At 40.3% G+C, this 18,340-nt stretch overlaps 1 protein-coding gene across 2 annotated transcripts in view; it reads right to left on the bottom strand.

Annotated features, from left to right (window-relative positions):
- The window catches only part of stk40 (serine/threonine kinase 40), a 57,055-nt gene extending 39,961 nt beyond the window's left edge, over positions 1-17,094 (bottom strand). The window contains exons 1-3 of one of the 2 annotated variants that reach the window (XM_061674071.1): positions 17,031-17,094; positions 3,972-4,098; positions 946-1,031 (exon numbers count right to left, since the gene is read on the bottom strand). In XM_061674071.1, coding sequence (XP_061530055.1) covers positions 946-1,031; positions 3,972-4,089 — 204 coding nt within the window. In that variant the 5' untranslated portion in view covers positions 4,090-4,098; positions 17,031-17,094. Of the gene's footprint in view, positions 1-945; positions 1,032-3,971; positions 4,099-4,484; positions 4,588-17,030 lie in introns of those variants that run through there. The other variant, XM_061674072.1, reaches the window with a different exon arrangement.
- Between the last annotated feature and the right edge of the window lie 1,246 nt (positions 17,095-18,340).

Consider the following 18,340-nt stretch of genomic DNA (forward strand, 5'->3'; position numbering starts at 1 on the left):
ACCGATCTGATCGGGCTGATCGGTATCGGCCGATATTTAGCATTTTAGGCTGATCGGTTTTAATGTCATAATTCGCCGATCCGATCAATGATGTCATTGATCAGCGCCGCAAAAGACATTGACTCTGCGTCGACATCGTGCACAGTATATTTGAATCCAAAAGCTAGTTTATTTTCAACCTTGTCGCGTGTCTTTTGACGTAGTACTGTAAATATCTGACGGCCAATAGTTATTTAAACAAAAAACCTTGGCAGTGTGGGACAGACAGCACGTCTGAGACAGACAACACATAATGCATTTACTGCGCACCACCATCGTGCACAGTATATATTAATCTAAAAGCTGGTTATTTTTAGCCTTGTCGCATGTCTTCTGGCGTAGTACTGTAAATATCTGACAGCCAATACATTTTTTTTTTTTTTTTTTTTTTTAAAACATCTCGGCGGTGTGGGACAGACAACACTTAATGCCCGGATCAGACTACAAGACATATTTGCTCTATTTCAGACTAGTGCAATAAAATCTTGTAATGAAAAATCTCACTGCACATCAACAAAAAAAAAAGTCACAAAGAGTGAATATATTAATTACTGTATGTACTTCCTGCCATCTAATAGAGACCATTCATTTGTTCGCTCTGTCACTATGCCTCGCTGGCATAAATAGATGAACACAGATACATTATTTATTGTAAATATATTTTTTGACTCACAACATGGCGACTCCAGATGTGGGGGTTAAAAATGTACATTCCAGGTCGGGGGGCACTAGTTCCGTCCCTCTTGTACGCCCCTTGCTTGTGTAACATATCGGACAGTCCCAATAAACAAGCACACAGACTGGTTTAATTGTGCAAAGCCATTAAGTGAACACCAGCAATAAGGAAGGTGAAAAGTTCACATGCCCACTGAGTGATATTTGATCTTCAAGTTGCATTTCACTTACTTTGAGCTGGTAGAAATCGTCAGTGCCATCTTTCCTGGCCAGACACTGCACTATGCTGGGCACTGGTGAGTTGCCCAAACGAGGCCCTGCAAAAAAACAAAAACAAACAAAAAAAGAACAGCTGCATGACCAAAAGGCAGACAACATACTGACGTGTGTGCTCAATTGGGAGAGAAAAAAGCCTGCAAATGGCAATTAACCTCCCAAGTGTAATGTTTAGTTTGGCGCTTTGCAGATGGCTCGTAGAATAAACGAGGTGTCAGGCGGGCCTTGGGAGAAAGAAGAAAGTGCATCTTCCATATGCTTGCGTCAATGCAGACATCTCCAGTCTGTGTCATGGCGATCAGCAAAATTCTTTGCATTCTTGTCTCAGGCGTGCTTACACACAGACACCACGTGACTCTTTGATACACAGACACATGCTTCTCTTGCACTCAGACAAAAACAAATTACTTGTAATTCAAACTCAAGGTCAACCAATGAATTGCGGGAAAACAAAAACTACACTTACCAAGCATAAAATAAACCTCCTACACAACACTAAGTAGTTCCAGCAATACACTGGAACCAAAAACAAGTGACTTCGGATTTAACGGACAGAATGATAGTGTGGTTGGACCTCAAAACGCCCCTTTGTAACCCGCCACTTAAGTCCACTGGCTCCAAAATTGGTTGCGGTTTAGTGGCACAATCACTAGACAGTGACTCGAACCCCTATTTCCGGGTTGTGCTACTGTTGTCACAGATATGAAGACTAGATACAGCTAACCGACATACCTACGTAGTGGCCATGTTGGCAGGGGCGACGTTCCCCACCAAAGGCAATGGATGGACATTAGTTTAACGTCACCGCAGGCACGCAGATCAAAAGGGGCGTGTCATATTGACCTATTTCATATCTATGGCTCGTTTCCTCAAGTTTACTGGTCATGTCTAGTCTCTCGGACATTCTATACTGATTTTGGAACGATATACAGTTGCTTTTACCTTTAAAAATTGCTGTGATGGTCCAGACTGCCGTGAAAGTGCCGTTGCATATACCACTTGTAAACAGCTTCCTCCAGGTCTCTTCTTTGACACACTTTCATGTGCTTACACTTATGCACAACACCTTTATCATCTTTGGTAGGGTCCATATCAAACTTCACTGCAAAAGCTAGGAGCATGCCTACGAATGTCACGCCGTATTCCTCACATACTCCGGCCACAGAAACAAACAACTCCAACTTCTTAATAGTTCCAATTTGTCTCCAATACTAAGTTTAGTGCGCTTCCTTTTCTCACCTCTGTTACAAATGGATGCCATTGTAAAGTGCTTGAAATAAAAAATATATACTGTATCAATATCAGTATAGAATGTTCGAGAGACGAGACATGACGAGCGCTCGAGTAAACAACAGCCATAGATATTAATGGGTAGATATGAGACGGCCATTTTGAGCTGCATGCCTACGGCAACGTTAAGCTAAAGTCCATGCATTGGCCTTTGATGGGAACTTCGCCCCAGCCAAGATGGCCGCCATGGCGGTACGTCTGTATACTATAGTGTGCTGGCATGTCTAGGCTTTATATCCGTCACAACAGTGGTTCCAACCGGACACTATTTTCTGTCTGTTAAATCCGAAGTCCGTTGGTTCCTGGTCTGTTAAATCGAGGTTCCACTGTACCTATAAAAGTTGACTTTGGTAGTTTAACTTCTGTTCAATTGCATTTAACACTACGAACTGCCTGTATGGAAAAAGATTTGAGGGTAAAAGTTTGAGCCTGAAATTAATTAATGCACTTTTACAGGCAGTTGTCGGTTTAGGACAAAGTTCCGTTCCTATGGCAAACGACAAATTTTGAATTTGTACCCAAGTCGGAACACGACAACTCTCAGTCAATTGGATGAGTGAAACAATAAAATACATCTATGCCAACAGTGAGACAGGTAAGTGGTTGCTTGCAGTTTTGCACTGAGGGCTTTTAGCGTTTATTTTAGTATTCAAAACAACGTAAGAGCCGATTACAGAATAAAAACCTTAACATTGAGCTAAACATCAACGTAGCAAAATCACAATGAATTGGGACAAAATTCAAAATGAATTGGGACAAAATTCACAAACATCTCCCAGTATCACAAACACTAACCTTGTGCCTCATCGGTGGGTAAGGAAGGGAATCAACGTTTTATAGCATTTGGTTCCATGCATTAAAAAAAACAACAACAAAAAACACCGGTGTCGTGCGAAGTTGCTTTTCATGCCAAAATGCTGAGTTCCCTTCAAAAAAGGCTACAAGCTTAAAAGAGGAAGATAAAGTTAAAACTTGCACATAACCAGTTGACGTGATAAAACAGTCCCAAATAACGATTTTAACAATGCTGTATTTAACTTTTAGCTGAAACATTAATTAATGAATATCAAGTCAATTGGGTTAGTTCTATAAACATTGCCTTTTAGTTCATAGGTTTGATAGTGATACTGGATATAAAGAACCCCCGAGTCAAATGTTGATTTTAGTCTATGCTGCGGGCTGCTAAGAAAATGGATGTCCATAATTTGGACGCCCTTTATTTAAACCATGCAAACTTTTTTGGCCCAGCCCCCTAAAAGAATCGGAATCAAGAATCGTTTAGAACCGGATTCGAAATAAGGAACCGTAATCGCTCAAATTCAAACGAAGCCCAACCCCAGTAATCGAGATACGAATCGAGTCTTAACTTTCGTGTATCCTTACAGTTCTAATAATTCCACTAAATATATTTGTATGGAAAAAAAACACTTTTAGACCTTAAAAAATAAATGTCGGTACCGCTGTTTAACGAGGAACCTGTGCAAATTTTAAAATTGTATCTAGCATACGCCAAGTAAATACAGTAGTTATACACTAAACAACAGTAATTTAGAAAAACACCACAAGTTACTTCTGAGGGCGAGTACTTTATTTTAGTTTTATTTAACACTTCAAAAATGCCTGTATGAAAAAAGCAATACTATTTATACTGGAAGCGATTGCTTTTGGAATTCGCACAGTCTATTCCTTACCCAGGATGAACGGTCCGGCTCGCTTGGCGTTGCTGCCAGATATCCCAGGACACTGAAGCTTGCTGCCCCTGCCTGATGTCTCACCAGCCCCTCTCTCCGATGCACGCCGCTTGGACATACTGGAGTTCTGCGGGGAAGGGAAAGGAGAGAGAGGTAGGGGGGGGGGGGTAAAATAAATACATACAATAAAAAAAAAATTTAAAAAAATCACGTTAGGATGAGCACGCTAGCTGAATGCTGCCAGACCATTCTATAAATAAACATTGCAAATGACTTTGGAGAAGAAAATCACAGACAAGAGAGAGCTGAGAGAGAGCAAGTCCTGCTTGGTAGAGAGAAGTGAAAGGAGGTAAAACACAGGGCAGCTCCACCCGACCCATTTAAAATGTCCCTCCCACACGTTTACCAACACCTCGGCGCCAATGTGAGACCATTAGAGCTCCATTCACAATAACAGCTGACGGTGTCGGAGATGACACCCTGGCTTCGACCCCCCGCTGACAAACAACTTACCAATTCGCATAGAAAACACACACAAGCAGAGGTCCCTTGTTTAATTTGTCTCTCAGCTTTTTCCTGTATTTTATCTGAATATCTGCCGACTTATCTGCACAGACCTCCCTGTGACGTGACATACATGTAGCAACAAGGCTGACAATGCACTGGACTATGCCAGTGAAGCCAGTAACAGTGTGACACGACACAAAAACGACTCCAACCTGCAGCAGCCCAGCATGGAAAGGTATGCTTTGTTAAGCACGTTCCTACGCCATGAAAGCACGCCGGCTTCCTGTAACAGGGAAGTAAGTAATTCCCAGAGCCGGAGGAGAGCGATGACTCACTGCTTTTGACTTCCAGCGCCGGTGGACAGAGATATGCTATTCAATGCTCAGGTGATGACACCACCAAAGAGGACGAAATGCGCCCCCGAACATGTGACGTGCATGCCAAACCAGCTCTGGAAGGTTTAAAGCATAACAGAAGGCAAATGGGTGCGTGTGTGTGTGTGTGAAGTGGGGGGGGTTTGGGGGGGAAAGCTTGTCCATGACTTGGGAAAACTGAATCTTCTCATAAAGTGAGCATGGGTGTTTATATACCACGTATCTATTGGTGAAAAGTGTCGGTGCTACAATTAAATGACAATCAATTATCAAATTAATCAACAAATATTTTGATAATCGATTAATCATTCAGAGACATTGTTTAACTTAAAATCCTCAGAATTTCAGCCACTCAACACTAAATACTGATTTCTGTAGTCCATCATGACAGCAGACTGATTATCTTTGTTTAATGAAAATAAGACATTTGCAAACATTTTATTTTGGTATACACTTAACATTTTTGCAATTTTTGAATTTATGGACAAAATCAGTAACTGAATCATAATTTATGTTTGTGCATGTTCTGCACTGTCAATTTGCAATAATGTCCTGCTCTTGAATAAAGTGTTGGAAATAAAAAAACATTTTTAAAAAGTAAAAAAACAATCCAATTAATCGAATAACCGAAAAAAATAATGGACAAATTAATCAATTAGTAAAATAATCATAAGTCGCACCCAGATTTTGTGTTTAAAAGTTTGTTTTGAGTTTAAATGTGTTGGTAGCATGTGGAGGAGTAAAACTACAGTGCCACCAGAAAGTATTCACACCCCTTCACGTTTTCCACATTTTGCTATGTAATAGACTTATTCTAAAGCTGATTTGAGTATATGTTTCTTAAATTTTTAAAAAAATAAATAAAAAATCCCACAATGAAAAAAAACAAAAACATTTTCAGACATTTGTGAAGATTTATGAAAAATGTAAACATTCAAACATAATGGGTACATAAGTATTCCCACCCTTTGCTATGACACTCAAACTTCAGGTGCATCTGATTTCCACTGATTATCCTTGAGATGCTTCTACAACTTGAACGGATTCCAACTGTGGTAAATTCAGTTGATTGAACATCCTTTGGAATGGCACACACCTGTCTATATAAAGGTCTTATTGTTGGAAGTGCATATCAGAGCAGAAACCAAGTAATGAAGTCTAAGGAACTGTCTCCAGACCTCCGAGATTGGATTGTGTCAAGGCACAAATCTGGGGAAGGATACAAAAGAATTCCAGCAGCATTGACGGTCCCAAAAAGCACTGTAGTCTCGATTATTCTGACATGGAAGAAGTTTGGAACCACGAGGACTCTTCCTAGATCTGGCCGTCCGACCAAGCTGAGTAACCGGGGAAGAAGGGCCTTGGTCAGAGAGGTGAACAAGAACCCTATGGTCACTCAGGTAGAGCTCCAGTGTTCCCTTGTGGAGATAGGAGAACCATCCAGAAGGTCAACCATTGCTAACGCACTCCACCAATCAGGCCTTTATAGTAGCCTGGCCAGACGGAAGTCACTTCTCACTAAAAGGCACAACCCTTTGCCAAAAGGCACCTTCAGTATTCTCTGACCTGCAGAAACAAAATTCTCTGGTCTGATGAAACCAAAATATAACTTTTGAGCCTGAATTGGAAGAATCATATCTGGAAGAAGAGGCACTTCTCATCACCATCACTACTGTGAAGCATTGTGGTGGCAGCATAGTGGGTAAGATGACAGCTGCCAAATATAGAGACATTTTTCAAAAGAACTTTCCCCAGAGTGCTCTGGAACTCAGACTAGGGCGTCAATTCCCTTTCCAACATGACAATGACCCAAAGCACACAGCCAAGATAACAAAGGACTGGGTTCAGGAGCAGTCTGTAAATGTCCTCGAGTGGCCCAGCCAGAGCCCAGACTTGAATCCAATTGAACATCTCTGGAAAGACCTAAAAATGGCTGTCCACCAACACTGCCCATCCAACCTGACTTACCTTGAGAGGATCTACAGAGAAGAATGAGAGAAAATGCCCCAAAACAGGTGTGCTAAGCTCGTACAGACATACCCAAGAAGAGTTGAGGCTGCGATTGAAAATTTTAAGCCAAAGGTGTGAATACTTCTGTCCCAATTATGTTTAAATGTTTACATTTAAATACATTTGCACAACTGTCTGAAAACATGTTTTTACTTTGTCATTATGGGATATATTATCGTGATCTTTTTAAAAGAAAATATACTCAAATCAGCTTTAGAAAAAGTCTGTAACATAGCAAAATATGGAAAAAGTGAAGGGGTGTGAATACTTTCTGGTGGCACTGTATATTAATTTTTTTTTTTAATTTGGTCTCTCTATGTCATGTATGTTCACCTATTGCAGGTCTGGAACTCACACCCGATAAATGGGGGTTCACTGTATACAGTAATTTGATGAAAAGTCATGGTATGGAGGAAGAGTGACTCATGTGAGTAGAATCCAAAGATTGTAAATAAAGAAAAGATTTATCAGCATGCAGAGAACTTTGCAAGCCAAAGGGAGACAAACTAACTTGTTTGATTTTGTAATCATGTTAGCCATGTTCTCATCTTATCGAAAGAAACAACCGATCGTGCACCACTCGCCATTTGGCATTTTGGGCCAGAGCGCAGGCAGGACAGTTGGCAGCCACTGCAAATTCTCACTCCCATGAGGCTTTTTTTTGTGTGTGTGATCCCAGACGTCGTGTCTCTCGCCCATCTGTCTCCATCCCCGCTAGTCATCACCCAGTGAGTCTGATGAGCCAAGGCTTTCTGACAGACGGCCTCGATGGCGCAAGCCGCCCGTGACACTAACTCACGCTGACGAAGAGGCCATCTCGTCTACTTGAGCGTGAAAAACAAAACAAAACAAAAAAAAAAACAAGGCAGGAAATCATAACTCTTTACATCCTGTTTTTTTTTTATTTTTAGACTACAAAAGTTATTAGAATAGGCTATTTCCTGTGTACACCAAAGATATGTATTGTTTTTGTCCACCTGGCATCAGCATCCTCACATTCTACTATAGTATGTGACTGAGTGTGTATGGCTTTAAAAGGTGCGGCCTGTCCTGGTGAGTGATATGGGCGCTAGGCCTCTCACGATACATTTTTAGGGCGATATATTTTCCAAAAAAAATAAAAAATAAAACACAATAAATGATAATATCACTGTTTTTTTTATGCCTCTGAAATCATGAAAACTAAGGCCCACGCTCGGGGGCTGGAGGGGCTGGAGACGAGCCCTTCACCTGTCGATCAAATACGTTCGCTGCAGTCAACTACTGGCTGAATAATTTGTGCCGCTGAGGTTATGCTTAATAAACAGTCAACTTTCCCGTGTGTGTGTTAATTGGGGACCAACACAAACGTCGCTGACGTTTTAAATGATGTCGCCGCGGTGGAGCGAACTCTTCAGCTTGCAGGCTAGCAAACATAATAAACAGTTATCTTTCCCTTAAGTATCTCTGTTGTGTGCTATACGTGGAGCAAGGCTGTGGAGTTTTGGACGGAGCAGACACCGGTCCGCCGAGCAGCTGAAGTTTTAAACGAAGTTGCTGCGTGGCTCGAGCTGTGCCAGTGTTAAACTCTGGGTAACAATCCCTGTTTGTGGCGCTGTCAATGCGTTGTGATCTTTTATTTTAAAAAACTACATTTCCCAATACCTTTAAGGTTGTCACATAGACACTTGTTTTTAGCATTTATTTGTCTCCCGGTCAACATTGTAGTGTAGGAAAAATAAGTTTGGGCACATTTCCTAGAAAATATATAGTGCTGAAACAAACCACCAATGATATATACGTTTGTGTGTCCTAATTTAGTATTGAGAGATATGCGTCAGACCTACTTCAGCAACCCAAGGATACGTGATGCTAGCATGCAGCTAGCCAGCCCACATAAAAAGTTGTAGGCATAAAAGTGGTAGATATACACAGACTGTTATAATTCTTACACCGTTTAACCAATGTGGATGTAAATACCCTCAAATTAAAGCTGAAGGTCTTCAGTTGAAGCCCATCTTATTCATTTTAATTTAAGTCTGATTGATGTGGTGTTCCAAGCCAAGAAGACTGGACGAAAGTTTTTGAGTGAACTTCATGCATGAGCTGAGTTCATTCACGTATGATTTACATTAGATAGATAATATAATCACTCCTATTACTACACTATTGGACATGAATTATGAAACATGTCAGTCTATGTTATAGAAGACTTATTTAATAACTTAACTTTTATTGAGGAGATTGATTTAGAAGATTTAGACCAGTGTTTTCCAACCTTTGTTTTACATTAGAAAAACCTTACGGTAAACCACCAAACAGAAAATATCACAAAAAGTATTACATTTCTTTAATTGAACACAAACCTAACATTTATGCAGAAAGCCATGACTTATTCTGTTATATGGATGCAACAGGTGGATACACAGCTGGATTTTGTGAACCGGTCCACCCCTAATATAATTATTAAAACATTTGGTATCAAGACTATATGCTGGTCATAATTTAAAACGTATACAATATTTCTAGAGCTTTGAATGATTATTTTTTTGTCTTTCTGCCATAATCAAAATTTAAACAAAAAAAGGCTTGAAATATTTTACTGTGTGTGATGAACTAATATACAAGTTTCACTTTTTGAAACAAAAATGAAATAAATAGACTTTCTCTCAATATTAAAATTTTTTGGGCATATACCTGTATTATCAACCATGCACCTTGGAGCAGTGTAAATGATTCACTGGGAGGAGTTGCCACACAACAACAAGGCAATAGTTCCCTTGAGGCAACGAATGTAGCTAGTAAATACTAGACAACCCCTCTTCCCGACATGTAAAAAGCAAAAGGTCAGCACTGCTGCCGAATGCGCGCCGACCTAGATGACATCAGCGTGGTGACGACATCCGGCGATACCTTTTCCCACATATAACACAAACAAACCTTGAAGATCATGTCGCAGCGAACGCCAGAGATAGACTGGTCAAGAGAGCGAGAGGCGTAATGCCAGTGCCCACGGGACACGCCGGCTCCTTTATATAGAATCAAATGAGCACATAAGTTGTCCAACGAGATCCGCACACAGGACCTCTCCATGCCGTTTGCAAACATTTTTTTTAAATTTATTTATTTATTTTTTAAATCACCAAGAATTAATGGACGGCAACTTCTTGAACTTAAAACAAAATGAAGACCAATGTCTGCAGAAACTGACACGACATTGACAATGTCCTTGACTGGCCAGGGGATACAAGGTCACACATTACACGGCTTATAAAAGCCATACTTTTTTGGCCTTTTTCCACCCTATGTTGGATAAACCGCACCCACACGTTCAAGTGAGCACGGTTGGGGCCATAATACGTAAGTGGAAAGTCAATCATAGCACCATAAATTTGCCTCGATCAAGTGCTCCTTGCAAGATTTCTCTCAGAAGAGTGCAAAGAATAATCAGTTGTCCAAGAGCCAAGGATCACCTGTATGCAGCTTCAAAAAGACTTGGAATTAGCAGGTACCGTTGTCACAAGGAAAACAGTGAGTAATGTACTCTGCAGCCACGGCCTGTAAGCATGCTCACCACACAAGATCCCATTGCTGAATAAAAAGCATGTCAAAGCTTGCTTAAAGTTTGCTGAACAACATTTGGACAAGCCAGTTGATACTGGGAGAATATAGTCTGGTCGGATGAGACCAAAATTGAACTGTTTGACTGCCATACTGCACATCACACCTAAAAACACCATACCAACAGTGAAGTTCAGAGGTGGGAACATGTGATGGGATGATGTGAGACTGCTTTTCAGCAAATGGTACTGGTAAACACACAAACCTACAATACTGAAGGAAGGATGAATGGGCAAATGTACGAGACATTCTTGACAAAAATCTACTGCCATCTACGAGCATGATGAAAATGAAACGAGGGTGGACATTTCAGAAGGATAATGATCCAAAACATATTGCCAAGGAAACTCTCAACTGGTTTCAAAGAAAAAAAATAAAAGCTGCAAAAATGGCCCAGCCAATCACCTGACTTGAATCCAATTGAAAATCTATAGAAAGAACTGAAATTCAAGGTCCATAAAAGAAGTCCACGGAACTTTCAAGATTTGAAGACTGCTTGTGTGGAGGATTGGGCCAAAATCACACATGAGCAATGCATGAGACTAGTTTCTCCATACAGGAGGCGTCTCGAAGCTGTCATTGCAAACAAATGCTTTTGTACAATGTATTAAATAAATACCAGTTGGCGTGTTCAATACTTTTTGACATTATTACCCACAACTTAATTTCTGAGCTCATTTGATCTACTTTCTTTGTATGTTTGGATGACTTGGGTCATTCCCAACATCTGGTGAAATTTTCATGGCAATAGCACCTTTGGAAATATATTTAATGAGAAAAATGGTGAGGTGTCAAATATTTCATCCGCTGCGCGTGTGTGTGTGTGTGCGTGTATAAATATATATATATATATATCCATCCATCCATATATCCATCCATTTTCTATACCGCCTTATCCTCACAAGGGTTGCGGGCGTGCTGGAGCCTATCCCAGCTATCTTCGGGCGAGAGGCGTGGTACACCCTGAACTGGTCGCCAGCCAATCGCAGGGCACATATAAACAACCATTCACGCACACATTCACACCTAAGGGCAATTTAGAGTCTTCAATCAACCTAACATGCTTGTTTTGGGGACGTGGGAGGAAACCGCAGTGCCCGGAGAAAACACACGCAGGCACAGGGAGAACATGCAAACTCCACACAGGCGGGGCCGGCATTTGATCCTTAGAACTGTGAGGCAGATGGGCTAACCAGTCGTCCACTATGCCGTCTGTGTGTGTGTGTGTGTGTGTGTTTATATATATATATATATATATATATATATATATATGTATGTATGTGTGCGCACGCGCGCACACACACACACACACACATTCTTTTTTCAAAATATCTAATTAATGATTTAAACAGAACATAATTAATTTTGAAGATTTTCTCTTCTCAAACGCCGCACAAACCATATTTAACTAATTCCCTGCCAATGCCGTCCAAAGACGTCGTTAAGAATCCATCTATTCCCTGCCAATCCCATCTAAAGACGTCAATGGCGTTTGTTAACGGGGATGGGTGGGGAAGGGTCTTGTGCAGTTTATGTGTGATCGTCAAGCCTCTGGATAACTGCAATGAGGTTTGGCACCCTGTAGAGGGCAACAATGCCTTAAGGTGAATGTCCCTTCCTCAGATTGAAGAACATAAAGAATAAGGAGGGGGCGTGCCGGCGGGGTGTAAAAGACAATGAGAAGAGACAAACATAATGGCGGAAAAGAGAGAAGACACGTCCCATGACAGCAAATTCAACAATGTATTTTTATAGGAATAGTTATATTTCTAAAATGCACAGTTTGTGCTTCGAGCTGAAGTAGTGACTGGTTTCAAGGAGAATGACAACCACACAAGATACCATTCACTGCCAACAGAAGAATAATATCCATATGTGGACAAAACTTTGCTAGATTTTATGCACAAGGTAATAAAAACCTGGACTATTGAGCAAACGGTAGAGGAGAATTTGGAGGGAAAAAGTGCAAGGGTGGGAGGCCCATTTGTTCAATATTTTTTGTCTAATGTAAATTCTGTACATAGTTATACTTGTAAATAAATTATTTTTCTGTCAAAAGTACTTTCTCTGTGTTGTTTTATGTTTAGATGTTTGTGATTTTAACGAAAGAAAAAAAATAATGGTGTCAAAGTCATTGTTCTGGTTGATGTGTTTGCTTTTACAAAAAGGCTGTTCTCTCATTTTTTTTCTTCCAGAAACCGATTTGGCTGAAAGTAGCCTATATTTGACTGTTGATTACTAAAGAAAGGTATAAGCTAGAGAAACGTTTTCTTTCATTCGGTAGTTTTGGTGTTTACATCGTCATATTACATAATATTCTGTGGGGCTTGAAAAATCATTGAAATTGCTCGAAAATGCCTGGCAGTCTAGGGGTTCCCTGCTCAGGAAACAGCTGGCAGTGACTGAGTTAAAGAGCCATGTGGGGTCTTGCACACCGTGCCATTCAAGCTAGGACCGCCACTGCACACACTCATTGCCTGTTTTTTTTTTTTTGTTTGTTTTTTTTTTTTTTTTTGCTCCTTGCCGAGTACTGGGTGACTTTTTTTTAAACTTTTAAGTCGTGATGACAACTGGTGATTGTTGTGTCAGCTTTGGGATATAGCTGGCTGTGTGTCCTCTTGGTAGTCTTTTTAGACAGCACAGTACCAACAAGAATGTAAAATCATCCCGCGAGGCCTCGAGAAGAAGCATTACTTTGCTGAGCTATACAGCCCAAGGAAATTGCTGAGCTGTACCTACCTTTGCCATATTGTCTGCATGTTTAACTTCTGCGGCACACTTTCCGCCGCCGGCCCCCGATGTCGAAGGCGGACTTGAGATAAGGTACGTAACATTACATTCAACTCCTTGGGGAACGCTACTTTACTATCGCTGTGACCATGAAAGTAGCTTAACTACTGAAAAGCTATTTGATGTTGAAATTGTGACAATACAGAGAAATATAGTTAAACTAGTAGTATCGCTAGTATCCACCACTGCTGTGTTTGGTTGTAAACATAACGTTACCTGCGGAGCGCAGCGTGAGACTGCTCTCGCTTGTTTTACAAGATAAAACCATAACCTTCAGGCAACCGATTCCTAGCCTCGCAACATCCGGGCAACCGATTCCTAGCCTCGCAACATCCAGTCCACAGCCCTACAACCGATGTATCTAAGGATTCCTGGTGCATTTTGTATCGATGGTCTTTTCTGCAAGCGATACAGTCCTATCTCTCGCCTTTACGAAGGGATACCTGGTCGCATCGGTTTAGCGTTCCCAACCCTAGTCAAAACAGAAGCGGTATGACGCATGTGTGTAAGGGAATTCTGCACTGCCGAGACATGGGTGGGAAGTTTAACATCAGACATGCACTTCTCCCACCCTGTTGTGCTGAACGCCGATGCTGTCTGACCAGAAATACGGGTGGACAGAATCACTCTGACAATTTTCCATCTTCAGAGGTAGAATCACCCCAGTAACAGAGGCAGTTTGACACCTGTGTATAAGCATATTCCGCACTGGGTTGTGAAGCCTAAACACCCCACGCTCACGTCACCCGCCTTGTTTTTTTTCAAAAGCAATTGTTGCTGTCCAAACTATTTTATACTAGACCCTGTCACTTAAATCATGTACTCCATTAAAAAAGTCACACAGAATAGCTGTTGTGGCTCCAGTTTTTTAAGGATGTCTCACTTGAAAGGGGTCTAATAATAACAATCACACTTGGTGCATCAAATTTCCCGTTGCATTTGGTTGGTGTCGCTTTCCCACCAGTTAAAATTAGCCTTTCGCTACTTTAAAAGGCTAATCTACAGTCCAGCCACATTAGATAGCCCTGCACCAGCTCAATTTGCTGTGAAGCAGTGATTCCCAACCACTGTGTGTGAAATTATACGATTTCACAAAGATGGTCCGAAAATCATTATTCATTTACTACAAATAATGTACCTTTGTTCAGCTACCAATAGTTAGGTGTACATGGAGTCTTATATTCCAATTAGAATCAGGTGAGAAGAATATTCCTTTCCCCAAACCGATCAAAAGTCTGCTAATGCTCTGTCTTGACGTAAATGTGCAGTAATGTCGTCGTTTATGCACTGGGAAATATGGCAGATTCTAAACAGAGCTAATCTGCGATGGGAAGCTTCTTTTTAACTATTTTAAACTTGCTATTAATCAAGCGCGTTCCTTAATAAAAGTGTAAAAACAATCGCAATTACTGTCCTAAATAGACAACTGACTTCCATCTTGATAAATCATGTGATGTTTACATTGATTTGCACATGTTCCACGTCAGCAATACGGCTATGATTAAATGTAGTGGCAGTTGTAAACACCAATCAGAAAGATTTCAAACAATGAAAAAGTGAACCTATTGTGGTGTAAACAAGGAAAACCACTGCTAGTATGGGGTGTCCCGAGTGGATCTTTGAGATCAGAAATAGGTCTGTTGTCAGCCAAAAAAACAAGGTTCTGATCGGACTGGAGCTAAAATCTCCGATTTGACCACTCTTATACGAGCAGTCCATTCCATGCTCCACTCCAACACTTCTATCCAGCAGCACCTGGATGGCATGCAGAGCCCACGCGATCAAAACAACGGGTTGCTAAAGTGCTAAAATAGTAGCAAGGAGTAAGAGTGAATGTTGCTTGCTTAAAGTAATTTATTTACACTCCAATTGAAGTCCACTGTAAAACTTAGACATAAAATAACTACACCTATTGAATGTTCAAATATATCACAGACTTAGTTTCTTTCGTTTATGTTCACAAAAATCACTAGCTCAAAGCTAAAACACAATGAACGAAATTAGCATCGAATTTGAGGCACATATCTCTCAAAATTATGAATATTGGAACGTAAACGGTGTATAAACACATACAAATAGGCAATATTACAATACTCTCTGGCATATATTCTTCAAACTCTGTGAAAAATGAGTTATAATAATATTCGATTGTCACTTTACTTTGTTACTGCAAGTTTGTATCTCATTGCGTGCACCACACTGCTCCTAAGAGGTCGGGACGTGCACAACAGTAACTTTATGTAACCCATTGGTTAATAAAAAATGGGTCAGTTTTTCTCATCCCCACTGTTGCTGATTATTGTTCTCTGTTTGAGTAATATTACTTAATCGTGCATTTTCTAAAATTTCATACTACAAAAGTATTTTATGTTTGATTATTGCTGAAATCGGATCGGACTGATATCGGTATCAGGCAAAAATCAAGGCTGCAATATATGTATCAGATCGGAAGTGAAAAAGTTGGATCGGGACATCCGAAATTGCTTGTCTTTTTGACTGATTTTCCTGCTCTTATTAAACAAATAATACATCGGAAGTTACTGACCAGTAACTTGGTACTTAAGTCGTTTTTTCATGAAGTACTTAAGAGGGAAGCAGGGTGGTTGGGAGCCCATGAAACTGGTTGAACCCACCAAAGTCTGGTCCGAATTCCAGAAACCTCAGAGACCAATTGATGCTAATCCAAGGAAGAGAAACGGTATATGCAGCTCAAGAAAACCTAACTAAGCCACCTTCACAGAGAAATAACAAGTGAGTGGTCACCTGCATAAGGGTGAAATACAGGTGCATCTAAAAAAAAAATTTGAATTAAAAAAACATGTATTTCTATAGCTCATTTCAAAAACTCATAGATTCATTACGCAGAGTATTTTATTCAGTTATTATTTTGATGATTTTAGCTGACAGCTAATGCAAACACATTTTTTACCATCTCTGATAAATTAGAAACCTTACATAAGAAACAGCCAAAACTATTTCAATATGGAAATAAGGTTGAAAATGGCCTTCTGAAAAGTATTTGCTTGTGTTTCACTTTTGGAATTGCAATGCTGAAATACAATGAACTCTCCTACAGTATACTTGTTTATTGAGATACACCAAAGGTGACTGCGCTGGTGATCGACCAATGAACTAGTTTTTCTTTTTTTGAGGGGGGGGGGGGGGGGGGGGGGCAATGTTTTTTTACTCTTACATTTACTCCCCTCTGGTTGACTTTAAGTGAATTTGCTCAATAAAGGTTTGGAAAACACTCCTGTAAGGGAGCACTCCTTAAGTATACACAACATAAATATAATAGGGACATGTTTTTATCAGCTTTATTGGTTTATGGATCATAAGAGGATAGTATAACTGTCTCTAATGAAGTGTCCCATGAATGTTTGACCCGCAACAATCGCTTGATACAGAGTGGTTTTACCATGCACTTCTGCCCCATTACCACTTGTGTCGTACCATGGTTGGGCTTAAAGATAAATGTAATAATAAAAATAAAGATCAGATGACGTTTTAATAACAATCGGGTTGAATAAAAGTTTAAATTCCTTTAGGTTGGAACCTCCACACCAGCCAAACACACACACAAAGAGGGCACGCTTACACTACCAAGTTTTCTGTGCAAACTACTTAAGAGTAAAACGAGAGCTAATTTCGTATGTTTTATCCATTTTTCGAGCTTCGGAGAGATTCGATTGGCGAGCGTCAAGTCAGGGGGAGAGGCCATTTAAACAAAGTAGGAAATGTTCCAGCTGGCTAGCACCAAGCTAACTCGCTAGCTCACCTCGAGCTCAAACCACCGCCGCCGCCGGGTTAAAAAAAAAAAAAAAAAAAAAAAAAAAAAAAAAAAAAAAAAAGTCTCCCGTCGTCCTCCGCCCTCACAACGTCGACATTTTTCTTTCCTCTGCTTGTCGACGGCTCCGGACGGACCACCGCGAATCGGGTGGCCGCGTGTAGCCTCCTTCTGGTCGCCGAAAAAGGAGCAATTAAGGAAGAAAAGGGAGAAGAAAAAGCGGCTGGTGTCTCCTGGCTGATCGCATCTTTCCACAGCGACAGCGCCACCTGACAACGGAAGTGACGCACAGTCGTTTTGCAATATTGACAGTCCGGATCGGCCAATCGCAGGAGGGCTGCTCGGCCGATGATGACATTTTTTTAAATTTTCGTCATGGAACAGGATGTAATTACGTCATCGTGTACAGCCATTGCAAACTGCAGGGAGTTTTGTCGCCATTGTTTGGACAAAGCTGACTGTTTTCACACACACGCACACACAGATGTCATTAAAATCCACACACTAGAATATTTTGTAATTTATTATCATAATTATTAAACTCACAATCCGATACATACTTGTGTTGCTCCGTTTAATTATATATAATTAAATAACTAATAATATAATTCTAATTTAGATATCATAGTCAATATAATTATAAAATATAATTACTATCTTTAGTTATAAATTATAATCATACACAAGTTGTATGGTAATTATAATAAATATGGTGCATGATTATCAATTATAATTATATAAAACATGAAATTATAGAAAACTGTATATACAATTTAACAATAATTGACTAATATTTTATCATTATCCCCGAAAAAGATGGTTTATTTTGATATATGGAAATTCAGCTACTGTGGGTCGAAGTCGAAGAAGAAGAAGAATAGGTGGAAAAGCGGGTTCTTCGGCAGAAAGAGAAGAGGAACGCACAGAGCCTAGAACTGAATGTGGAGACTTTGAATGTTGGGACTATGACAGGAAAATCTCAGGAATTGGTTGACATGATGATTAGGAGAAAGGTTGATATATTGTGTGTCCAGGAGCCCAGGTGGAAAGGTAGTAAGGCTAGAAGTTTAGGGGCAGGGTTTAAATAATTTTACCATGGTGTAGATGGGAAGAGAAATGGAGTCGGGGTTATTTTAAAAGACGAGTTGGCTAAGAATGTCTTGGAGGTGAAAAGAGTATCAGATCGAGAGATGAGGCTGAAACTTGAAATTTAGGGTGTTATGTAAAATGTGATTAGTGGCTATGCCCCACAGGTAGGATGTGACCTAGAGGTGAAAGATAAATTCTGGAAGGAGCTAGAC

Source organism: Phycodurus eques, chromosome 4 (genome assembly GCF_024500275.1).
Source record: "Phycodurus eques isolate BA_2022a chromosome 4, UOR_Pequ_1.1, whole genome shotgun sequence".
Classification (NCBI taxonomy): Eukaryota; Metazoa; Chordata; class Actinopteri; order Syngnathiformes; family Syngnathidae; genus Phycodurus; species Phycodurus eques.